Here is a 26,034-nt window from a genome sequence, read left to right as displayed (position 1 = left end):
GTCATGTATCTATTAAAATTACATATACTTATGAGTATGGACAGATATATAGATAGCTTGATAGGTCATAAAGATCAGATTGTGGGAGCTAGGCATGTTCTGGACATCTTGTGTAAACACTATGAAGTCGTTCAACAACAATATTGTTTAATGATCAATTTCTCAGACTGTATCACCATCATTAAGTGATGCTTGCCTGTAATATCGTTTTCCATCCACTCACATTAAATTTCTAAGAAATACAATCTTCTGGAGCATGTTAATGTAAGCAGTATTAACACTAAAATTAAATTATGATTTTCTAAGAAGCAAATTTTTATTCGAGCCACATTGTTATTCAAATGATTCTGTGTGGAATTTTGTATATATGTGGATTTTATTAGGGAGGGTTACTTACCTGAGAAATGCTATTTCACTTTAGGAGTTCCAGTGGTGTGAAGAATTTTAGCAATTGTAGCTTGCATGAGTATAGAAATGTTGTTTCTAACTTTGAAGTGAAATGTCTTCAGAACCTTTCGAAGCTGCAGCCATTCTATCAGAATCACACTGTGTGTGGTAATGGGGTTTTGGAACCTAATGAGGAGTGTGACTGTGGTGGTGAAGAGGTAAGCAGCAAACATGTAAATCTGAACCAAGCATCTGCATCTCTAGTGAAACACGTTTGTCTTGGTATCTATGGAATTATATACCCACCTGTCTTCAGCGTTTCACTCAAATAAGAGAATTGGGGTAAAATCACATATGTGAATCACATTCCCACGTTTTTTGAGCTGAGAAGGAGGGATGTCAAGAAAAACTGGTTTTTGTAGCTGCTCACAGTCGAACCAGCAGATACAGTGCTATGGTTGAGGCCAAAACAAAGTCCTAGTGATTGATTATTCAGTTCCGAACTCATATGACCTCATTCTGTTTTTTAGACAAACATGCCAAATTTGGTCCAGATATTTCTGTCTCTTATGGTTGCAGGAATTTTTAAACATTCTAGTGGGTTTTCCTTAATCGTTCTCAAACAATCCTGTAATTATCAGTTTATAGATGATCTATTTTTACTACTTGCTTGTTTCTGAATATTGATATGTATTTTAACATAGTTCCATCAATCAAATGTTCAACAAAAACTGACAACAGGTGACACCACACATTCAGTCTATTGTAATTCTCATTATTTAATAATACCTAACAATCATCTTGTATTTTTAAAATTGTCCTGCATAATTCAGCCCCCAGCAGTTACATGAATTCCTTCCTCCTACAAAAGGATCACCACAAGTGTGCATTCCTTTCCATCACCAGAAATTCTCTGAATCCTGTATTCCATAAAGGAAAATCTTTATAGATGAATTGCTCTTCACAATCACACACACACACACACACACACAGAGAATGAGAGAATGGTTTCCAATTATTACAGATTTTCCAATGCCATCTTAGCTTTCCAATAAGCAGTACTGTGTTCATTTGCGGTACTGTGTTCATTTCGGTAGGTACCGTCTACCTGCCAATAAATTCTAGCTATTTTTACTGAAGGGTTGAAGGAAACAACCCCCTCTGGAGTTAGATCTGCATACTACAAACACAGGCTGTAGGCTGACTGGTTTTGGAACTGGACTGTCAATGGCCACCAGCGTCTCTCCCATAGTCTCTGCTCCTGTAAGGTGCTTTTGTTTCACATACCAGAGACTTTCTGCTGGGATACTCCCTGTGGCCCTGAGTGCTTAGCCACCAACACGGTGTGCTGAATATGTTAGGACCTAAGGGCCAGCCTTCAGATAATTATCATGGTCTGCCAGTGGACAGATGTCCCAGACTTTTTGGCTCTGGTGAGCGAATTTGGAAGGATGTTCTAGAGTTCTGTGAACTGCGGCCTGTAGGCCAGATGCAGCCCTCACGTACTTTTGGGAATGGAATCTTATTGGGATGCAGACAGGATGGCTGTTGGTTTGTTTGGAGGCTATGGCTGCTTTTGTGCTGTAGCATCAGATTTATACAGTGACACACAGACTGTATGGGAAGCTAGCTTGAAAGTGCTGACTGTTTGGTCCTATACAATACATACTGCTGATTCTATAACATCCACCAGAGGCTCCTGCGGGGTTTAGGTCAGTTTGCAAGAGCATAATAAATAAGAGTATCAATTGTTAAATCAACAAGAGTCACTGTGCATTTACTCCCCATGTAGGATCTCTGTCCTTAATGTGTTGTCCTATGAGAATTAATGGTAAAAATAGTCTTCAAACAGTACTTTATACTTTGTGTTTCTGTGTGGGTGCAAACTGTTGAAATCTTTACTTAGTATATACTAAACTGATCTTCTGTATATAGAGATAATTGAAAATGAATCTTGATGAAGAATGGGATGGGAGAGGGAGTGGGAGATGGGATGGTTGTGGGTGGGAGGGTGGTTATGGGGGGAAAAGCTGCTATAATCCAAAAGCTTTACTTTTGAAATTTATATTTATTAAATAAAAGTTTCTTAAAAAAAAAGAAGTTGAGCTTTCCAAAAAAGAACTCTTAGTTGGTTGAAATGTACAAATCCTTTTCCTTATGCAACTCTAGGAATGTCAACTTAAAAAATGCTGCAATTATAATACTTGCAAATTGAAAGACTCAGTAAAATGTGGTTCTGGACCATGCTGCACATCAAAATGTGAAGTAAGTTCCTGACATCTGTAGGAAAGAACAGAAAACTGTAGTGACTGAGTCATTGTGGAATTGATGAATACAACAGCAACAAAGTGTAACAAAACACAAAATGCGTAAAACAAGTATATAAGGAAAACACTATGCAATAAAAAAGGCATATCAGAGGGGTACAGACTATTGTAGAATGTCAAAACCACAAAGTTTACCATCTTCAAATTTATCAAACAGGACAAACATTTATATATATATATATATATATATATGTATATATATACATATATACACACACACTATATAAAAATCAACTCAAAGAAATCATAAAGTTAAATTAATGATAATAGATTAAGAAAAATTTAACATGAATAGCAGACAAACTGTGTAGTCTATAGAACATATGAATAATTTTCATACTTTGATAAGTAAAGGTTAGGCCACTGTTGTAGCACAATGGGTTAAGCTGCTGTTTGTCATGCCAGTATCCTATATTGGAGTACTGGTTAGAGACCCAGCTGCTCCACTTCCAATCCAGATCTCCGTTCATACACCTAGGAAAGCAGCAGTAGATGACCAGTACTTGGGTCCCTGCTACTTATGTGGGAGATCTGTTTGGAGTTCCTGACTCCTGGTTTAAACCAGGCCCAGATCTGGCCATTGTAGCCATTTGATGGAGTGAAATAGATGGAAGATGATCTCTCTCTCTCTCTCATCTCTTTCTCTGACACTCAGGTAATTTCCTTATTTGAAAAGATAAAAAACATTCTCATATGTTATAACCACAAAATACATAACTATAATTTTTGCATTATATTAGTCTTTTAAGGAGCAAATTTTATAGTCGACATAATTTATTCAATTGCCATTTCTACTTTCTTTTGCAGATATCTGTTTAGTATCATATTCCTTGTATCTGAAGGTCTTATTTTACTATTTCTTGTAATTTATGTTTGGTGAAAATGAATTCTCTCAGTGATTATTTATCTAGGAAAATAGTTATCATTAATTTTTGGAATATATTTACAGTTTATGAAACTCTAAGCTAAGAGTGATTCCTTCCTTTAGTCATTTTTAAGATGCCATTTCACTAATTTATCATTCATGTTTGCTTTTATTATTAAATATAAATTCAATAAAACTAAGTTAGAGTGTGTGTTTGAGGCAGAGGGAAAGGAAGAGAAGAGCCTTCAGAATATATAGCAGGTTGGCATTTGGGCATGGTGAATTTCACTATGGAAGGCAGTGGCTACCTAATTTAGTCAGTTGGCCACACAAAAAAATTTCGCCAACTATGCCCTCAGTCTGGTAGTCAAGGAGGTCTTTATACCATCAGAAAATAACAAATATGGCGATAGAGTCGATGACAATTGTCATATACACTGTTTCCAAAGTATTGTTCTAAGTACATGTTCTATTAAGCCAAATTAATACAACTTACAATTCTATGAGACTATGCCAAGGTTACAAGTGTAACAGAGACATTATCTGACCCACACACTTGAGCTAGGAAGAGTCACAGTCAGGGACTGAAACCGGGCAGGGTGGCTTCTGGATCTCTTCATGTTAGTCAGCTTCCCATTACTGCATCCAAAATATGTGAGAGGAACTACTTAGGAGGAGGAGGGTTTATTCCCGCTTCCATACGTGGAGCTTCCCAGTTGCAGATCTGATGGCCTCAGTCAGTTAACGAAGATGGAGGATGGCGGAATAACGACAGAGGTGGAACATAGGGTGATCCAGGAAGGAAATACAGAGATTGGGCCCAACCCAGCTTAAATACTCAAGCCTCTCAAGAGAACTGTATCCCAAGAGCATAGCTCGGTGACTTAAAGACCCCTCACTGGGCGCAGCTCTCCCAGACCCTATAGCTGGATCCAGCCTCCCCTCTGGCAGCACCATCAATACAGCACTTTGGGACTTAGATGTCTACCTGAGTTGAGGAGCCCAATCCTATGCAAACCACAGCATTCTCCAAGAGCAAAAAGGTAAAAGCAGTGTGCCTGCGACTTCAGGAAGCGGGTGTTTTTGCACTAACCTGCTTGTTCTACTTGCAGATGCCGCTTCAATCAGATGGCCTCGCAGTGGGATATCCAGAGCACGTGGGCAGCTGCAAGCCTTCTGTCGGAGGCATTGCTTTTTCCCTCTGACATGGTCACTTTTCTTGGGGCTCCACAATGAATCCTGCACCTGGTGTTTTCTTTTGGAAAACCCGTTGTCTTAGGAACCTTGCTATCCCTCAACTACCTTTAAGCAGGCATATTTTATTTAATAAACCTCTTCAGTAACTGAGAACAGTAACGCACAGAGTTTTACTGTCTTTTCCTTTCTCTAGTTTTCAGTAGCAGGCACTCCATGTAGAAAGAGCATTGATCAAGAGTGTGATTTTACAGAGTATTGCAATGGAACATCTAGTGATTGTGTTCCAGACACATATGCACTGAATGGCCAATTCTGCAGGCTGGGAACCGCATACTGTTATGGTGGAAAATGCCAAACTATTGAAAACCAGTGTGCCAAGATATTTGGAAAAGGTACAACTCTTTCTTTCTTTCATGTTTTATTACCATAAATTTGAATCACTCTATAGATTATATAACCATGCCACACAGCTCTAGGCGTTGTGCAATAAACTTACCAGAGATTAAATTTGAATTAAAGAAAGCCTAATTTTGCAGGTGTGTTTGAGATTTTTCTAAGAATAAATGATACTGTACATTGTTTTTCTCATGATTTGATGTTGGATTTGAGTAGCTAGCTACCAGAGCAGAACTCCATGTTTATAGCTCATTGTTAAACATCTGCATGGCAAATCATATTCTGAAATTCCACTTTCCACGTTCATAATCTGTAGTCTGTTCCCATAATCTCCTTCAGAATTTGTTCAAAGGGGCATCCTTTCCAGGACAGAATATACCTAACTATTCATTGAAGTGTGTGTTTTACAAAATGTCTAGCTGCTTTTGCTCAACCAAACCCATGTTGGCTATTTCATCTTGAATCTCACGTGAAATAGGAAAAAGTACGACACCAGGTAGCCTGTTTGGATTCTGGAGGCAGGAGAGTCCACATAGGGAAACAAATACTCAATTTCGTTTATTGAAAAGCAAGAATGGCTCTGTAGTGGTTTCAGCCTGCAGGGCCAGCAGCCTTGTCCTATAAAGCACAGCAGACTCAATAACATGAGACGTGTTGGATAATGAGAAAAATGTCACGTGGATTCCGTGGTCAGGCCACTTTGGAGAGGGGCGCTCTCGCAGTGTTCCAGAGCAAGCATGGGGCTTTAGCAGAGTGGTCCTGGGAGTGTGACTGGGCCTTGGAGAGGTGAAGAAGCTGACTGCAGGAAACCGTGACCATGAGTTCAGAACTGTACATCATAACTGGCTGTGTCAGATCCGCTGTGAGAGGTGGTAGGGCCAGAGAGCTGGAAGTACATCATCTGAGTTCAGGCACACACAGAAAGAGAACACAGAAGAAAAACCTGCAAGCAGGAAATCCAGACGATCGTGCTCTTCAGCCTTCTCACAGTTTGGTTCTCCCTCATCTCACACCTATGGATCCCTAGCATTTCATTACGACCTACAGACACGGGGGAACTGCTGCTTTGACAGATGAACTGGCTCAGTAACTACTCAGGCTACAAGGAACAGTAGCCCCACAACAGCCTAACCTGGGACCATTGAAGGACACAGACCACCTGGTCATCCCTTTTCTGTGAAAGGAGATAATGCAGGGTACCCATGGTTGGTTGACAAAGGGCACAGTGACTTGGTGGGGAGCCTGGAAAGGTGTGGAAAGATGAGAACATTGGGAACATAAATTCTGGAAAGAAATTTGTGAATAGACACACGGAAGTAGTCAAGAAATGCGAAAATTTCATGAATAAATCCTTCTGGTCAATACCCGTCAATGGGTGTCCACCATAAAAAGGCTGAAACCAAGCAAGAGCTGTGAAGACTTGGCCAGGTTATCTGCCAGCATCTCTCATTATCCATCCCAGAGCTCGAAGGACAGGCATGTTTCTGGACCTCCCCTATTCTTTTCCTTCTTGCTATTGAAACAGCTGATTCTTTTTAGAGTTTAGCTTGTCTATTTCTTTGGGTACTTACACCACCTGGTCAAACACAGCCAAGGGTAACCCGGACACATTCTGTTGCCTTATCCCTTTGCCTGAGGCAGCGTGGTTACTAAGGCCGTTATCCTAAAATGCAGGAAAAGATAGTTTCTTCAAATGTTTCAACATCACAGAGCACGGCGTCCTCACCTTTCAAGCTTTGATACTGGTTTTCTCATTAATTACTGCAAGCTTCTAACACCAATGCCACATATTTTAGATGCGTTTTAGGGTAGCCCTCAATTTCTAAGTTTGAGTTCCTGTGTTGAATTGAACAACCCTGACAATGGTCACGCCATTTTAACTACCCCAGCACCATCTTAGGCAACTCTAGCAAAGTATTTCCTGGAATTTGGGCCGAAACCATAAGTCATGGGCAGGCAACTGCGGTTTAAGATAACGGTGCCCGATAAACAGGAACAGACACGGAAAGTACCCAACCGCCCCTTATCTGTGGGTCCGGGCAGACGGCAAAAGTATGCAAAGTATTTCCTGCATGCCCCCACCCCATTGTCTTATCGAAACCCTGTAACCATGCTTCTTCTGCTTCTGTAGTCCCGCTTTTGCAATCCCCCAGGTATAAAAGTGCCCCCCAGACACTACCACGCATGCCTCTCTCCTGCCTCCTGCTGCGTCGGGTCTGGAGACGGCGTCTGCGAGCGCTCGTGAAATAAAGCCGCCTCTTGCACTTGCATCGTCTGGTCTGAGAATTTTTTTTTTTTTTGAGTCTGGGGTCGCGATCTAAAGGACCCAGCGGGGATCAGGGTCCTTCAGGATGACATATAAAGTCTCTGAGATCTACACATCCTATGTGGTTTTTCAATATTCCAAGTTGCCTTCCCTGTTACAGCCAGCCTGAGAGATGTACATCCACTTAAAATGTCGCTGATCCCTTGTCAAAGAAAAAAGATGGTATGGCAATTCGTGAACTCATTCCAAAGGTTTCTGAACGAAAGTGACTTGGTTTGAATTTCTCATTTGAGTAAGAAGAGTAAGTTACATGGTCCAATCTAATATCCATCGGCCTGGAAGTGCTTGCTCCCCCAGGAGGAGTAACCTACTGTGCTAGTTACAGTCCTTCTCTGTGTTGTGTTGGGTGACAGCTCTGCTTCTTTCCACTTGCACTGGCAGGGTGCAATGGATACCACAGCGTTGTCAAGTATAATTTTTTTTTTGGAAATAAGTTTCATTAGCCTGTTTAAACAAACATTTAATTAAGAATGATCATTTCATTGACATATTTGCATTTTTAGGTGCTCAAGGTGCTCCTTTGGCCTGCTTTGAAGAAGTTAATTCTCTGCATAATAAGTCTGGAAACTGTGGCTTTAAAAATTCACAGCCGTTACCTTGCGAACACAAGTATGTATATAGAAAATGATACTTTTCTGAATCATACAAATCATACTTCTTGTGAAGAGACACAAAATCACAATAAACAGTAAATTGTAGAACAAGACAATATTTTCAAATATCACAAATGCATTTTTCTTCATTCAGTCTTTGATTTCCTGATTGTTTTATTTTCTGATATCATCCTAAGGATGAAAATGGATGAAAGAATGCTTTTGATTATTACTAGAGAAAGGAAGTGGGCACAAACTACTAAAAAATAGGAACTATGCTATATTAATAATTAAAATGGAGTCATGTATTAAACAAATGGGAAAAATCCTAAAGCAATTGTTTTAAGTGTAAGTAATGTTGAGAGAAAGGAAGTTTTCATTTCTATTTCCTTTGTTTCTAAAACACTGGTGTGTAAAGCATGGAAATAGATCTCAGTAGCTACACGGGGACTGTGGGAACATGGCTTTACTGTAAGCCACATAACAAAAGGATTCATAAAACCCAATAAAGGAAGCTCCTGTCCTATGACAAGAGCTTCCTGAATTTTATCTGGGTGTTGAAAATAAAAGAATCATGAAAATGAGGTGACCAAACTAGATTCGAGAAGTAAGAGCAAGAGAAGAGGCCACGTGAACACCCAGATGAAGCCAGGTAATCCAGGGAGAAACAGGGCTCCTAGCCACCAAAGTGCAGGCAGAAAAAACTGTCAAACCCTTAGATAAGCACCACACTCAGCCTGTTTCAAACAGCACGGTTCCTTTCTGGCAATGTAAAAATGGATGGGGAAAGTGTCTGGCTAGGTGAGGTTAGAAAGAGCCACCTTGGCTGGCACTGTGCCACAGCTGGTTAAAGACCTGGCCTGCAGCACTGGCATCCCATATGGGTGCTGGTTCAAGTCCTGGCTGCTCCACTCTCTGCTATGGCCTGGGAAAGCAGTAGAAGATGGCCCAAGTCCTTAGGCCCTTGCACCCTCGTGGGAGACCTGGAAGAAGCTCCTGGCTCCTGGCTTCAGATCAGCTCAGCTCTGGCCGTTGCAGTCTTTTGGGGAGTGAACCAACAGATGGAAGACTTTTCTCTCTTTGTGGCTCTACCTCTTTCTGTAACTTTGTCTTTCAAATAAATAAATCTTTAAAAGAACAAAAAAAGTAGAGCCTCCTCCACACAGTAATTTGTCATGGATCATGCATGGCATTCAGAACTTGCAGGATTTCCCACAGGTCCCAGCACAAGAGAACTGTGATACTGAAAGAGTGGATGCGGAACCACAAAGCTACTGCTGACTGCAGGAATCACATAGAATCTCTGAGAGACAAGGAATACACAGCCACACACTGGTGGGGACCAGGGCAGAGCACCAGCCACCAGGCCCACTGTTAGAGTGCAGATCACAGCAAGGACGTAACATGGCACAGCTGCGGCACAGTCTCTCCCTGATCTAAGACTACCCATGGGAGACGAGAAAAGAAAGATGGAAGAAAGCGTGAAAGTTAACAATATCATGTTTCCTTCTGCATTTTATCTGATCTGGTGATGGTACTAAAGCTCTTTTTTTTTAAGATTTCTTTATTTATTTGAAAAGCAGAGTTACCGAGAGAGAGAGAGAGAAAGAGAGAGAGAGAGAAAGAGGAGGTCTTCCATCCGCTGGTTCACTCTCCAATCGGCTGCAATGGCCAGAGCTGCGCTAATCCAAAGCCAGGAACCATGAGCTTCCTCTGGTTGTTCCACGTGGGTGTGGGGGCCCAAGGACTTGGGCCATCTTCTATTGCTTTCCCAGGCCATAGCAGAGAGCTGGATCAGAAGTGGAACAGCCAGGACTCGATCTGGTGCCCATATGGGATGCGGGCACTGCAGGCGGCGGCTTTGCCCATTACCAAAACTCTTGAAATCAATCACTAGCATCAATCATGTGCTCTAGGGGGGCTGGGATCCCTTTTCAGAAAAGTAAAGTCATTTTGGACAAGTCAACCACAAATGCAAGTGTTGAGAAAATAGTGTTTGGAGGAAGAGGTTCTACTCCATAGCCAGGCTAGAAAGAAACTTCTATGTGAAGCTGGTTTGAACTGTATTTCATAGAGAGCAGAGCTAAAATCAGAGGACCTAGAAAAGCTATGTTTGGGCTGGTGCCGTGACTCACTTGGTTAGTCCTATGCCTGCGGCGCCGGCATCCCATATGGGTGCCAGGTTCTAGTCCCGGTTGCTCCTCTTCCAGTCCAGCTCTCTGCTATGGCCTGGGAAAGCAGTAGAAGGTGACCCAAGTCCTTGGGCCCCTGCACCTGCATGGGAGACCAGGAAGAAGCACCTGGCTCCTGGCTTCAGATCGGCGCAGCACCGGCCATGGTGGCCATTTGGGGAGTGAACCAACGGAAGGAAGACCTTTCTCTCTGTCTCTCTCTGTCTCTCACTGTCTGTAACTCTGTAACTCTACCTGCCAAATAAATAAATAAATAAATAGCTATGTTTGAGGGAAGAAAAGTTTGGAAAGTGATTTAGATTTTTGACATCCAGCCTCATTTTAATTTTTACTAATCCTAGTAACATAAAAAGAGCCCAAAATGATCACTTAGGACAAAAGAATATCCTAAAAAGGAGACTTTTGTTAAAATAATAGCTTGCTCATTAGGTACATATCAATAGGCAAAAATGATTATTTTCATTAAGGGTGGTATTTTGTAGACAGATTTAAATTATTCCAAAATCAAGAAGTGACACAGAGAGGCTGACATTGTCATGTAGCAGATTAAGCTGCCACTGAGATGTTGGTATCCCAGGCATATGAGTGCTGGTTCAAGTCCTGGCTGCTCAGCTTCTGATCCAGCTCAGTGCTTGCTAATGCACCTGAGAAAGCAGCACATGATGGCCTGAGTGCTTGGGTTTCTGCCACCCATGTGGGAGACTGGGACTCCTAGCTTTGGCCTGAAACAGCCCTGGCCACGGCCCTTTGGGGAATTAACCAAAGGATGGAGGCTTCTCTCTCTCTCTCTCTCTCTCTCTCTCTCTCTCTCTCCAAAGGATGGAGGCTTCTCTCTCTCTCTCTCTCTCTCTCTCTCTCTGTCTCTCTCTCTCTCTCACTCCCCTCCCCCCATCACTCTGCTCTTCAAGTAAACAGAAGAAAAGAAGAGTGGAGAGTATTTCCTTGGAGATGGCCTACAGATACTGGAAGCCTCTTAGAGAAGTCAGTATTCTAGCCCATGATATATTATAAATAGCAAATTAAAGTATCTGTGGATTACCCTTGGTTTGTTTTTAGCAGAGTTCCTAAATTCTCGAGAGACAAGCTTAGATATTCTGAAAATATCACTATGGCGGAAGAAGTTTGGAATAGAAATGAAAAGCCTGCGTGGTTGAGAAAGGGACTGCCTAGAGACCCTTCAGAAACGTACACATGACCAAAAGAGGCAGAAAGAATAAATACAGTTAGCCAGTCTCCATAAACATTGAACGTGCAAACGAGGAATTTTCCTATAGAGTAGGTTAAAATATGATGAGCTCGCTAAGAAAACTGGAGGCTGCAGAACAAAGCTGAACTGTGATAGGAAATTCAGTATGATTTTGGTGCATGCATCCAACTCTGCCACGTAGGTCCACAAAGCTGGGGTGCACCACAAGCTGATGCTCTTATTTTCACATTTTTGATGGCTTTGTACCATCAGTAAAACAGTATCTGTGTTACTAACCTTAGGCTGCTTCATTGGAAACTGGTATCTTTTTAAGACAAAATGTAAGGAATTTTCTGCTTCCCATTTCTAGGGATGTTCTGTGTGGAAAATTAGTTTGTGCTGTTCCAAGTAAAAATGCCGAGGAAGGCGATGTTCCAGCTGCAACTTCTTCACATGTTCGTGACCATGTGTGTGTTTCCATGACCACTGGGTCATCCTTGAGACCAGATGGGAGAGATTACGCATATGTGGCTGATGGCACAGCATGTGGTCCGCAGATGGTAACAAAACGTGGTCGCTGATATTTAGCGGAACTGAATCTGTGAATTATTTGATCCTGTATTTCATGATGACTATTATGGTTATGCTGAATGACTTTGAACCTGGTGCTGGCATTTATTTCCCATATAATTAATGTTGAAAATATGATTAAGTTTCAGTTATTTAATAGCAATAGTTTTTGGATTAACTGGTTATGAGTCTTCACATGGAAAAAGGACATATGTGCTTTTTTAAAAAAAAATATTTATTTATTTATTTGAAAGTCAGAGTTACACAGAGAGAAGAGAGGCAGAGAGAGAGAGAGAGAGAGAGGTCTTCCATCCGTTGGTTCACTCCCCAACTGGCCACAGGTCTGGAGCTACACTGATCCAAAGCCAGGAGCCAGGAGCTTCTTCTGGGTCTCCTGGTGCAGGGGCCCAAGCACTTGGGCCATCTTCTACTGCTTTCCCAGGCCATAGCAGAGAGCTGGATTGGAAGTGGAGCAGCCGGGTCTTGAACTGGTACCCAGATGGGATGCTGGCACTGCAGGCTTTACCTGCTATGCCACAGCGCTGACCCCGCATATGTGTTTTAAGCATGGAGTTCCATTAACTGTAAGGTGATTTAATTATTTATTTATTTATTTTTAAAGTCCCAGTCACTTTACATCATAAACTTCCCATGGTGAGTTTTCAATTTTCTTTGCATCACAAAAACTATAATTGACATTTTTATATGTCCTAAATTATCTGCTTAATGTATGTGATTCAGATATACATGTGAGAAGGTTGAGAGAACAAAAATCTACAGGGAAAGCTTGGTTAAGTGCATGCTCAAGTTTGATTTTTAGTTTATGAGGAACTTACATACTGTTAACTCAGAGTGGCTATACCAATTTACATTTCCACCAACAGGGTAAAAGGGTTCTCTTTTCTCTATATCCAATTCAACACTTACTACCATTACTTTTTTGATAGCTCTTCTAACAGGTGAAAGATGATGTCTTTTTGTGGTTTTCATTTGCATTTTCTGATAATTAGTGGTTTTGTAGACTTTTCATATGTCTCTCTCACTCTGTCCTTTGCTCTTTCTCTGTAACTCTGCCTTTCAAATAAATTTTTAAAAAAATCTAAAAAAAAAATGATACCACAGCTTCTTCTGATGGAGATTCTAACCAAATCTCGGTTGCAAACATTGATACCAAGGCCGCATGTAATTATGACATAAGCCAAGCCAGGAAAACTTCCTCAAACTTTTTTTTGACTTTTTAAAATCAGAATTTCAAGATATTTATAACTGAATCAGGGAAATATTAATAAATTCTTCATCCTGAGCTTCTCTTATGTATACATAAAATCATTATGGTTTTTTAATTTTATAAAATCTGTGATTAATTATGAAATGTCTTGTTTATTTCAGTATTGTGTAAAGCAAACCTGCAGGAAAGTTCAGTTAACAGAAAATACCTGTAATGCCACTACAAAATGCAAAGGGAATGGGGTAAGAAACTTTTTAAAAAGACTTATTTATTAACTTGAAAGTCAGAATTACAGAGAGAGAAAAGCAAAGGCAGAGAGAGAGAGAGAGGTCTTCCATCCGCTGGTTCACTCTCCAGATGGCCACAATGGTTGGAGCTGCGCCAATCCAATGCCAGAAGCCAGGAGCTTCTTCCGGGTCTCCCACATGGGTACAGGGGCCCAAGGACTTGGGCCATCTTCTACTGCTTTCCCAGGCCATAGCAGAGAGCTAGACCAGAAGTGGAGCAGCTGGGACTAGAACCAGCACCCATATAAGATGCTGGCACTGCAGGAGTCGGCTTTACGTGCTATGCCACAGCACTGGCCCCAGAAACTTTCTTTTTGTGGTTCTAAATTTCATGTTATTGTTATGACTAATTCAAAGTAAGCATGAGTCCTATTGGAGATACTGAATGTCTGTTACTTTTCAAATCATGTCACTGATGCCTAGCTCAGTTATAAAAAGAAAATCAGCGAAGCTAATTCTAACACCACTAAGTTAATTGAACAAGATGTACATCTCATTTATTGTTAGGTTCTCCCAATTTCTGAGTTCAAGTAATATGTTTACATTAAAAGCATTTATTCTTTTAAACACAAGCAACCACCTGTTTGCCTTCTGTCATGAACATATTTGTCTCTCTAATATATTTAATAAATAAACTTATGTCTATATGTTGCAGAGTATACATGAATTTTTGTTGTTGCTTGCTTAGAAGGCAGAGACAGATAGTGAAAGACAGAGAGAATCTCCCATCCACTGTTCACTGTGGCCCCACAACAGCCAGGAATGGACCAGCCTAAAGCTGACAGCAGGGGACCACTGTGGGCCTTCCACGTGGGTGGTGGGGAACCAAACTACGAGGCATCATCTGCCTCACAAGGATGTGTGCTAGGCCGGCGCCGCGGCTCACTAGGCTAATCCTCCGCCTTGCGGCGCCGGCACACCGGGTTCTAGTCCCGGTCGGGGCACCGATCCTGTCCCGGTTGCCCCTCTTCCAGGCCAGCTCTCTGCTGTGGCCAGGGAGTGCAGTGGAGGATGGCCCAAGTCCTTGGGCCCTGCACCCCATGGGAGACCAAGATAAGCACCTGGCTCCTGCCATCGGATCAGCATGGTGCGCCGGCCGCAGCGCGCTACCGCGGCGGCCATTGGAGGGTGAACCAACGGCAAAGGAAGACCTTTCTCTCTGTCTCTCTCTCACTGTCCACTCTGCCTGTCAAAAAAAAAAAAAAAAAAAAAAAAAAGGATGTGTGCTAGCAGGAAGCTGGGATCTAGAGCAAAACTGGAACTTGAACCTTTGCAGTCTGATACAGGAAATGAGCTTCCCAAGGGGCACCCTAATCCCTGGGCCAAACACACCTGTCCCAAAGAATACACCAAGATAAATGAGTTAATATCTGTGGAAAAAATAAACTCACCTCTGTGAATGAGAAGAGCATAACTTTATAGAGTCTTGTTTTTAAAAACCTGAGTGAAGAGAAAAAATTACTTATTAAGAAGATCTAATTAAGTGGCTAGAAATATACTTTTTTGTAGGTACTGATTTTGCCATTTGGCTATTTCATATGTAAAATTTCCACTTCTCTTTCCAGTCTATTTCCTCACATATATATTCATAGCAAACTTAAGAAAAAAAGCTGTTCTGTAGAAGTCAGCAGTTGTCATCAGATGTAAAGACTTTCTGATTCAAAGTAATTTTATATATTTCTTTTTCAGATTTGTAATAATTTTGGAAATTGTCAGTGCTTTCCTGGCTACAGGCCTCCAGACTGTGAGTTCCAGATTGGTTCACCAGGGGGCAGTATTGATGATGGCAGTGCTGAGAGATCTGGTGAGAAGAAACTAAACTTTTAAATTGAAATCGAATGTGGCTTTATAAGGAACTAATTAAGGAAATATACCTCTGAGCCAGTTCTATGATCTGCTGAGTAATCCCTAAGTTGTTTTGACTGATGCTTTTATTGCCCCCAAATAGTTGTAATCAACCCTAATCAGCTGAGTTAAATGAGTTAAGAATAATTTTCCTTAGTTTCAATAGAAGTCATTATATACGTTTAAGAAAATAATGTAGAGAAGAATAAAAGCCACAGAAGTAGTTTGCATTCTATATTAGTAACGACTTTGTAGATTACTTAAAAAGCAACTGTAGGATACAGTGTTCACTCTGAATAAACTTTGAAAAACCATGTGGCAAAATATAAATGTACACATTCATCTAAAAATCTCAGTAAATCAATCACAGTTTAAGTGACAGAGGACCTATTTAGACTTTCATTTGCTCCAGCAAATGAATGAAACATCATCTGCTACTCCTAGACTGAACCATTCACTCCCTCTACAAACATGCTACCCAGGGATACCACAGTTCAGAAGGTCCATCCTCGCAGCAACACCGGGGGGGGGGGGGGTGTTCATGTGAGTCTCAATGAAGATAGGCTACATGGAAAGCAACTGCCTTAACTACAGGTGCCTGAAGTCGCAGTGAAAGGAAAGGTGCATAAGTTCCTAGATGGTGTTCTTATTTATGAATACCAATGAGTAAGGCCTAATGATCAAGTGCATTTAATATATCAAGAATGATTATGAACAACATAAAGAGGTAGGCATTGAATTGTGTCTCCCAAAAAGGTATGTTAGAGCTATAAACTCCAATATCTAAAAGAAATGATCTTCTTAGGAGATAAAGTCACTGCAGATGTAATCAGTAACATTAGGATGAGGTCATGGTGACGCAGAGGGATTCAGGGTTGGTGGGGCACACTTGCTGCACTGGCTGCAGTGCCTTCAGGAGCCCGTGGAGGACCAGTACTCCATGAAGGCTGTGACAACAGGCCCGCCCAGGATGAGGGGCTGACCGGAGACACCTAGGAATTTAGCAGGAAGTGTCTTCGGGTCATTCGGACATTGAAAAGTCCTTTACGCATATAAGATATTTTTTAAAACACATAAATGACTAGGACAAGACTCATGCTAAGATGTCTAAGAAAACTATTAACCCTAGATGTTAATTCCTAGTTTCGATAAAAGTCTGACTGTGTTGATGCTCCAACACAGACTCATTTTACAGTAAAGAGGAGAGGTGTTTCATTAGTATTAACTTCTTTTTGTCCCCTTTGGGTGTGTATTATTATTAACTTTTATTTTTAATACATTATTATAATTTAATAACATAAATTATATTTTTATTAGTAATTAGACCCTGTTTCGTCATTGTCAAAATATTACTGGAACAAAATCTAAGGAAATCAATCTAGTGACCGCAGAGTTAAGGAATACCATCTCACCTAAAGAATTTGGAAAGCCACCAAACGAGGAGACGCCTGAAGTTCTCAGCCATCAGAAAAGCACTAAGCCCTGAGTGAGATCTCCAGAGTCCCACTGCTACAGTAGTCACGTGCCCAGTTACCTCGTGAACGAACATTCACGGCGCCGTGGCTCAACAGGCTAATCTTCCGCTTAGCGGCGCCGGCACACCAGGTTCCAGTCCCGGTCGGGGCGCCGGATTCTGTCTCAGTTGCCCCTCTTCCAGGCCAGCTCTCTGCTGTGGCCCGGGAGTGCAGTGGAGGATGGCCCAATTCCTTGGGCCCTGCACCCCATGGGAGACCAGGAGAAGCACCTGGCTCCTGGCTTTGGATCAGCGTGGTGCGCCGGCCGCGGCAGCCATTGGAGGGTGAACCAACGGCAAAGGAAGACCTTTCTCTCTGTCTCTCTCTCTCTCACTATCCACTCTGCCTGTCAAAAAGAAAAAAAAAAAAAAAAGAAAGAAAAAAAAAAAAAGAAATGGGAGAGCACGGCCTGTTCAGAGGAATAAAATAATTGACAAAAATCATGCTGGAGGAAGCCCCCAAAATCAGACTTACCAGGCATAAAATTTAAATCACTATCTTAAATACACTCAAACGTTTAAAGGAACATATAAATAACTTGTATAACTCAGGAGAAAGAAACGTATGAACAAGAGGAGACTATCCCTAGAAGTCAGCAAATCACCACTCAGAAGTACACTAACTGAAATGGAAAGTTCACTGTAGGGGTTCAAAAGCAAATCTGAGCTTACAAAGCATAAATGTGACTTATTTCAAGCACAGTGCAGTTGAAACTGTTGACTCCTTGGGACAGAAAGAAATTCTGATGTGTGTTTTTAAAAAGGAAGAATCTGGTCTAAAATGAAGTGTTAGAAGTCATCATTCCCAATCAGGAAAGAAAACAAAAAAGCCAGAATAACTGAAAATCAACATTAGCCCCATTGAGGGTTCAGAGAAACCACTGCCAACAAATTATTTATTTGGGTGAATAGCCAGTATCGCAGCATGCTGTAGCTTAAGTCCAGAGAGCCCCAACAGAAGCCAGTATGAGGTTCCTTAAACCATTATAGTGGTTCTGGGTTCCAGCAAGTAGTTACAATGTACATAAAGGCAAAACAACCACAGCAACAACCCTGCAGCCTCAATACCAGACTCCTGTGGCAGAGACACGGATTTTCAAACTGAAATTTTAAAATGGCTGTGATTAATATGATAAGGAAAATAATACAAGAAATTATCAAGAACAGAATATCCAAGAACGAACAAATTAAGGGGAAATAAAGCTTGTATTTTTTATTAATTGATGTAACAAAAATAATTTGTTTAAAATAATGATAATAGCAATATTTTGTGTATTAAGCTTAAAATTAGTTATAGGTGTTAATTGTATATGGGAATACATGGATTAGAAATTAAATGTTTTATATATGTGTGTGTATATATGTATACACACACACACACACACATATATATGTTTGTAAAATGCTAACTCCGCAACAGGAAACTTGAGAAGCTGCTTTAATTCCAGATGAAGGGGGCTGGCTCTGTGGCTTAGTGGCCTGCAGTGTCAGCATGCCATATGGGTGCCTGTTTGAGTCCCGGCTGCTCCAATTCCGATCCTGCTCTCTATGGCCTGGGAAAGCAGTGGAAGATGGCTCAAGTCCTTGGGCCTCTGCACCTGCATGGGAGACCTGGAAGACGCTCCTTGCTCCTGGCTTGTGATGGAGCCCAGCTCCAGCAGGTGTAGGACCTGTGGCTGCTGAATACTGACAGATTGCACTCGCATGTTTTATAACAAATAAAATAAAATCCATCCCCAATGAAGTAGTAAGCATATATGTTAAACTGACAACAATTCAAGCTCAGTTGCACACAAAACAACATGTTTACACTCCTCACACACTATGTTACTGTTGCATTTTATGTCGCTTCATGTTATGTATCTCTTAACATATTTTGGCTATGGTTATTATTAATATCTTCCTGTTTTAGCATTTGTACTAGAGGTATAAGTTATTTACTCATCACCAGGCCAACAGTAAAAATATTCTAGTTTTGTTTGTAGATTTACCTGTATCAACCAGTTTCTTATGCTATCATATTGCAATTTAGCATCCTTTCATTTCAATTTGAAAAACTCTTCCTAGCATTTTGTAAGACAGATTTAGTGGTGATAAATTCTCTCAACTTTAGCTTGGCTGAGGAAGTCTTTGCAGAAGAATTAGTTGGTCCTTTATCTTATGCCACATACACAGCTCAACTCAGAGTGGACAAAAGCCTTAAATCTGAGACCTGAGTCTCTGAGACTCCCAGAAGAGCACAGAGGAAGCCTCACGATATTGATCATGCAACGATCTCACAGATACGACACCAAAAGCACAGGAAGCAAAATAAATAACTAAATAAATGGGGTGACATAGAACTAAAACCTTCTGCACTACACAGGAAATATTCTACAGAGTACAAGGCAACCTGTGCAATGAAAGAAAGGTTGTACAAACCGTATTTCTGATACGGCATTAACCACTAAAATGCAAAAGACAACTTAATGAAAAATTAAGATCCTTTATAACCTGCTTTTTTAAAATAGGCTAAGAATCTTAGGAAACATACAAATAGCCAACAGGTAAATGAAAAAATACTTAAAATCACTAATTATCAGGGAGATAACAATCCAAACCACAGTGAGATGTGATCATGTATCTTTCAGGATAGCTGTTATGAAAAATCAGGATCAGATATATTGGCAATGATAGGATGAAATTGAACCCTGTGCACCCTGTGGCTAGAAATAGTATGGATGCTATGGGATAAAATGTAGACTTTCCTCAAAAACTGAGACTAGATATCCAATTTCACTCATACAGATTTTAAAATGGTCACATATTATTAAAACTACAGTAGTAGCTCATTCCTAACAATTTGTTTGATGGACTTAAAACAAAGTTTGGCAAAACACTGTTTTTGTAAAAATACTGATGCACAAAGATATTTCTTTGCTTTTTTTTTGTTGTCTGTTTTTTATTTTTAAAAACTTTTTGCTTCCATATCTAAGGGAGAATATGCAGCATTTGTCTTTCTTAGGCTTACTTCACTCAACATGATGTCCTTTAGTTGCTAAAAATTTTTATGTAACCGATAGAATCTCATCCTTTGTATAGCTGGAAAATATTCCATTGTATACACCATAATGGAGTGCATCAATCCCTCTTCTGGATACATATTGAAAGAAATTGAAACAAAATCTTGAAGGTAGATTAGCACCCCTGTGTTCACTGTAGCTCTATTCACAATTACCAGGATGTGGAAAATGCCTAAATGTCCACTGACAATGAGTGTATGAATAAAATGTGCTATATGCATACAATGAAATCCTGTTCAACCTTCACAGAGAAGGAAATTCTGCCACATGCAACATTGTATTGAATTATGAGGCCACTTGTGCTGAGTGAAATAGACCTGTTACAGAAAATAAATGGCTGCATGATTGCACTTATGTGAGATGCTTAAAATAGGTAAATTCGTGAAATCAGAGTAGAATGATGGCTGTCAGTGCTTAGGGAGGGGACTTGAGTTACTAGTGCATAGGCATAAAGCATCAGTCAAGAATAGAGGTGTGATGTATAATACTGCAGCTAAAGTCACTAATACTGTATTGTATATTTGAAAATTTAAGAAGGTAGATATCTTGATAATTGTTCTTATCAAATAAAAGCACATTATTTCATCAAAACACTGAGCCAGCCTTTAAATTTTCACACATATATAAGTACATATGATTAAAATAAGAAAAATATAACTTGATTTAAATATATACTGAGTTCCTGCTGTTTCATTTCCAGATGTATTTTTTGTTAAAAAAGACTACAATACACATCAGAACAACTGGCTGATTCTGAGTTTCTACATTTTTCTGCCATTTTTCATGATTTTCACTATTGCGATCATTAGGAGAAATGAAGTGAAAAAATCATGCAACAAAGAGAACAGAGAACGTGAAGGGTAAATACAACTTAGTCAATGTATTGAGTTACATTTCACTCTCACTGGTCAAGTGTCGTATGTTCACACTTATGCTATAGAATGACATTTGTTCATAAATGTGTGCTGCTGTAATATAAATGTTGTTCTTACAATTTCAGTTTCAATCGTTTGCTGTTAGCATGTTGGGGCAATAAAAAGCTTCTATTCTAGAACTTTCCTTGATGAGTGTTCACACACTACTGGGGACCTAAAAAGTCAAAGAAAAAGACACGTGCTGTATCTGTGTGCTCTTCCACTGGGGTCTAAGTCATATATTGGAGTTGATTTTCTTCAGGGAAAACTGTTTCTAATATACAGGTTTTGCTGCTACTTCTGTTTCATTTCTATAATTCTTTCTCTCAAATACTATAAAACACTTCTCTTCCAAATTCCTTTAAAATTATACACTATTTCTTATAAATTTATTATAAATCTGTGCTTGCTATTCTTATATCTATGCTTCTTCGCTTTGTATGACCATTTAAATCACTGAAGTCAGGAGACCCTACATGCAGCATCACATGTGAGATTTTGTGTTTTTACAGCTGGGTAATTTGTTTATGTTGGCCTGGGTAATTTAAGGCCAACACAAATTGAATTAAGGTTCATTGAGCTCATGGTTTTAGAAGCTGGGAGGAAAAGGGTCTTCAGCACGTGTGGTCCTTCTTGCCTGTGGGGCCTACAAAGTCCCAGGCAGCACATATCAGGAGAGGAGCTCATTCAAGGGCCAGAGCCAAACTGGATTTCCCAACAGATCCACTCTGGAGATCATGAAGGAATTATTCCACTCATGAGGGCTGGGCCTCTGAAACCTCTCACTGGCCCCACTCCTTAGCACCTCACAATGGGGATCACCTTTCAACATGTTGTTGCAGGAAGACATTCAAACCAGAGCAGTGACAAATGGTTTCAGCTGCAAAGTGCTCTACCCATCCTTTTCTTGGAGAATCTCGAGTTGTGCATATATTATACACATGTATTAGTCGGTAGAGATGGGTCATATTCACTGAAAGAAAAAATGACCTAACTGGGCTACCATGATTCTTTACAGAGAGAACGAAAAAAAGAATCCACAGAGACGTCTGACACAAGACACTGCTGAGAGGATGTGGGTGATGTATGTGTTCCACAATCCAGATTCCCTAACGCCTCTGCCTCAGGGGATGTCCTCAGAACTTTTCCCAGTAGATCTGAGACATACGCACTTAGGTCCTTCATTTTTGTTTATTCTACAAGTAACGCACTACTCATTTTTTTTGAAAGTTTTTATTTAATAAATACAAAGTTCACAGTTACAGCTTTAGGAATATAGTGGTTCTTCCCCCCATTACCTGCCCTCCCACCCCCACTCCCATCCCACCTCCTACTCCCTCTCCCATCCCATTCTTCACTAAGATTCATTTTTAAGTATCTTTATATACAGAAGATCAATTCTATACTAAGAGTTCAACAGTTTGTATACACACAAATACACAAAGTATAAAGTACTGTTTGAAAACAAGTTTTACAGTTAATTCTCACAGTACAACACATTAAGGACAGAGGTTCTACATGCAGAGCAGGTGCAGTGACTCCTGTTGTTGATTTAACAACTGACACCCTTATTTATGGCGTCAGTGATCACCTGAAGCTCTTGTCCTGAGCTGCCAAGGCTATGGAAGCTTTTTGAGTCCACAAACTCCATCAGTATTTAGAAAGAGCCATAAGCAAAGTGGAAGTTCTCTCCTCCCTTCAGAGAAAGGTACCTTCTTCTTTGATGGCCCGTTCTTTCCACTAGGAACTCACTCACAGAGATCCTTCATATAGATAATTTTTTGCCACAGTGTCTTGGCTTTCCATGCCTAAAATGCTCTCATGGGCTTTTCAGTCTGATCAAAATGCAATCAGGGCTGATTCTGAGGTTAGAGTGCTGTTTAGGGTGTTTGTCATTCTGAGTCTGCTGTGTGGCCTGCTTCCCATGTTGGATCATTCTCTCCTTTTGAATTCTATCTGTTGTTATTACCAGACACTTGGTCTTATTTATGTGATCTCTTTGACATTTATTCCTATCTATATGATAAGTTACACACTTAAAATGACCACAAGTAAGATGGCATTAGTACCACCCAGCTTAATGGAATTTGGAGTCCTATGGCAAGTTTTTGCTTTACCCTTAGGGGTAAGCTTTGGGAACTCATATTTTTTACTGTATTGGTATGCTATTTTATTGTGATTCAATTTTATTAAGATACATGTGCCCAGGGATTTGTCCATTTTTCTATGGTTATCAAATTCATTGCCAAATAATTACTCATAATAATATCTAATCATTTGTATCCTTGTGTTGCAGGTTTCAATTCTCTATTTTTATACCTGATTTTATGTATTTTATTCTTTTTATCATAGTCTAGCTAAATGTCCATTTGGTTTATATTTTCAAAGAAGCAGTTCTTCATTTCATTGTTTTTTTTTTAATGGTTTCTTGATTCCATTTGCTTATACTCTGAATTATATTATCTCTTTCTAATAATCTTGAGTTTGATTTGTTCTTTTTTAAAAATTCTTAGTGTACAGTAATAGGTTGTTTGATACCTCTCTCTTTTTTATTGTAAGCATTAATTGCCATAAACTCCTCCTGTTAGTGCAGCTTTTGCTGTTTCCTGTGTTTTTTTTTTTTTAGTTTAACCAACGATAAGTCATAACTTTATTAATGATAGAAATCATTCACATTTCAAATCAAGCACTTACTCCATTGACACATCAAAAAAGATCCTGGATTTTCAGATGGTCACGTGATTAATTCCATACTAGCATCTACAACGGCGTTTCTGCTCGGACTGCCTTTGCTCTCGACACCTCTGCTTGTGACATTACCAGATCCTTCTCCACTTCCACGACTGTTTCCTCAGCCTCTTCCTCTTCGCTGTGCTCTTGCACTGTTAGAGTCTGTTTTCCTGAATGGTTGCTGCAGCTTTCTCGTGAACTGTGGCTTCTTCAGCTGCTGCTAGCTGTGCTTGTTGAGAAAATTCCTCAATCTTGGTTTGCCCAAAAGCTGTGTAGAGATCTGTGACTGGGCTGTTGGAGACGTCTGGTTTTGTGATGGCAAAGAGAAAATTGTTAGATTTCCAGATACTGTCTCTAGTAACTCCTGTGACCTGTCAAAGACCCAACGTGGAAATAGCCTTCCGTGCCTTCTTTTCACTCCGACCCTGCTTTGCTTTACTGACTGGTTCTTCGCTGACTTCAGCTGCTGCAGCCTCCTGAGCCTGTTTGGGGTTGCCTGTGCGGGAAATTGTTCCTCAAGCTCTGGCACTGGTTCCTCATTGTCAGATTCTGTCCCAGACCCTGTCTCAACCTAGGCTACGGCAACTCCTGCTCCCTACCGGGGACAGTTTCCGTGGCTTTCCCAGGCACCATGTGTGGGGAACATGGAACCAAGATGGCGGGAGAAAGAGCTTCCCACAGACTTTGGTATGTTGTGTTTCCATTTCCATTTCTTTCAAGAAATGCTACATTTTCTTCTTAATTTCATTTTTTCTCCAATGATTAAGTAGCAAGTTACATGCGTTTGTGTAGTGTCTGAAATTCTTCTTGTTGATTTATAGTTTTATTGCATTGTGGCCCAACAAAGATACTCATAGATTTCTACTTCTTACAACTTGTCAGGATATATTTTGGGATCGTCCATGTGCTCTGTCATAAAGAAAGCTAAATGTGCTGTTGGAAAGCATTCAGCAGCCATTGGATGGGACGTTCTATCGGTGTCTGTTAAGGCCAATTTTGCAACTTGCACTTGGTGTCCCTTTGTTGATTTTCTGTTTGGATCATTTGTCAGTTTCTGAAAGTAGGGTATGAAATCCCCCTACTTTTTTAAATTTGAATCTACCTCTTTCTATAGGCTTGTTAATACTTAGTTTATGTATCTGAGTGTACTGATGTTGGGCTGATATTTTTTACAAGTATTGCTTCCTGTTGGTGAAATGGACCCCTTATCATTATATAATGATCTTGTCTCATTTTTACTGCTTTAGACACAAAATCTATTGTATCTGACATGAGCATGGCTTGCTGTCACTCTATTTATGGTCCATTTGTATGGATTATCTTAGTATCCATCCTTTCACTTTCAATATGAGTGTGTTCTTAAAGAAGAGAGTTTCTTTTTTTTTAAGGAAATATTTATTTATGCATTTATTTAAAAGACAAAGTGAGAGAGAGGGAGTGGGAGAGACAGAAAGATCTTCCATCCACTGGTTTATTTCCCCAATGGCCCAGGCTGGGCCAGGCTGAAGCCAGGAACCTAGAACTCAGTCAAGATCTCCCATGTGGGTGGCAGGTTCCAAAGTACCTGGGCTATCATCCACTGCTTTCCCAGCTACAACTACATACATATATGGAAATCAGACAACTTACTACTGCACAATCAATGCATAAATGAGCAAAAATAAGAAATAGTAGGAAGCTAGGACTAGACAGGGAGCTAGAACAGAAATGGAACAGCCAGAACTCAAGCCAACACTCCCAGATGCTGCCAGAGCAAGTGGTAGCTTAACCCACTGTGTCACAACTATGGCCTTTAAGCAGCCTGTAGTTGTTGTTGTTGTTGTTTTTAATTTTTAATCAATTCTGTCAGCCTGTGTTTTTCTTAATTGTATTTACATCACTCACATTTAAGGTAATTATTAACAAGTAAGTTCTTTCTATTGTCATTTTGATACTTGTTTTCTAGTTTTATTGTAGTTCCTCTCTTACTCTCTTTTGTATTATCTTCCTTTGTTGTAAAGTGGTTTTCTGTAGTAGTGTGTTTTGATTCCTTTATTATCTTTAGTAAATCTACTAATACATTTTTTCTTTGTGGCTACCCCGAGGCTTACAAAAAAAAAAAAAAACATAAAGTTTGGTTATAACAAGCTATTTTGAAATGATAACAGCTTGACATTGATTGTAAAGACAGCAAATGAAGAAATAAGAAGTATGAATGAAAAGAACTCTGTTCTTGAACTCCATTCCTCCCAACATTCTCAATTTTTGGTAACCGATTTCGCATCTTTATATTCTGGCTTTTAACATTATTGTATACATTGTCATTAATTGTCATCAGAGCCTTCTGAATTTGTATGTGTAGCTACTCTTTCTTGTATTTTCCTCTTACTTATCAAAGTCTTCTTTCAGTCTGAAGAGCTCCCTTCAGGAATCTTTG

The 26,034-nt window shown here is 40.1% G+C and overlaps 1 protein-coding gene and 1 pseudogene across 1 annotated transcript in view; one reads left to right on the top strand and one right to left on the bottom strand.

The window, feature by feature from the left end:
- Nucleotides 1-23,536, top strand: part of ADAM18 (ADAM metallopeptidase domain 18) — a gene marked incomplete at its 5' end in the record, with an annotated part of 43,039 nt that extends 19,503 nt beyond the window's left edge. Inside the window, 9 exons of the mRNA XM_062213796.1 lie at nt 422-605; nt 2,557-2,652; nt 4,970-5,168; nt 8,002-8,107; nt 11,840-12,029; nt 13,429-13,509; nt 15,244-15,358; nt 20,675-20,834; nt 23,515-23,536. Of these exons, the coding sequence (XP_062069780.1) occupies nt 422-605; nt 2,557-2,652; nt 4,970-5,168; nt 8,002-8,107; nt 11,840-12,029; nt 13,429-13,509; nt 15,244-15,358; nt 20,675-20,834; nt 23,515-23,536 (1,153 nt within the window). The remainder of the gene's footprint in view (nt 1-421; nt 606-2,556; nt 2,653-4,969; nt 5,169-8,001; nt 8,108-11,839; nt 12,030-13,428; nt 13,510-15,243; nt 15,359-20,674; nt 20,835-23,514) is intronic.
- A 112-nt stretch (nt 23,537-23,648) lies between these two features.
- On the bottom strand, nt 23,649-24,251 carry LOC133775461 (nascent polypeptide-associated complex subunit alpha-like; annotated as a pseudogene).
- Nucleotides 24,252-26,034: the final 1,783 nt, after the last annotated feature.

Source organism: Lepus europaeus, chromosome 16 (assembly GCF_033115175.1).
Source record: "Lepus europaeus isolate LE1 chromosome 16, mLepTim1.pri, whole genome shotgun sequence".
Classification (NCBI taxonomy): domain Eukaryota; kingdom Metazoa; phylum Chordata; class Mammalia; order Lagomorpha; family Leporidae; genus Lepus; species Lepus europaeus.
This window is presented reverse-complemented; position numbering and strand designations above follow the sequence as displayed.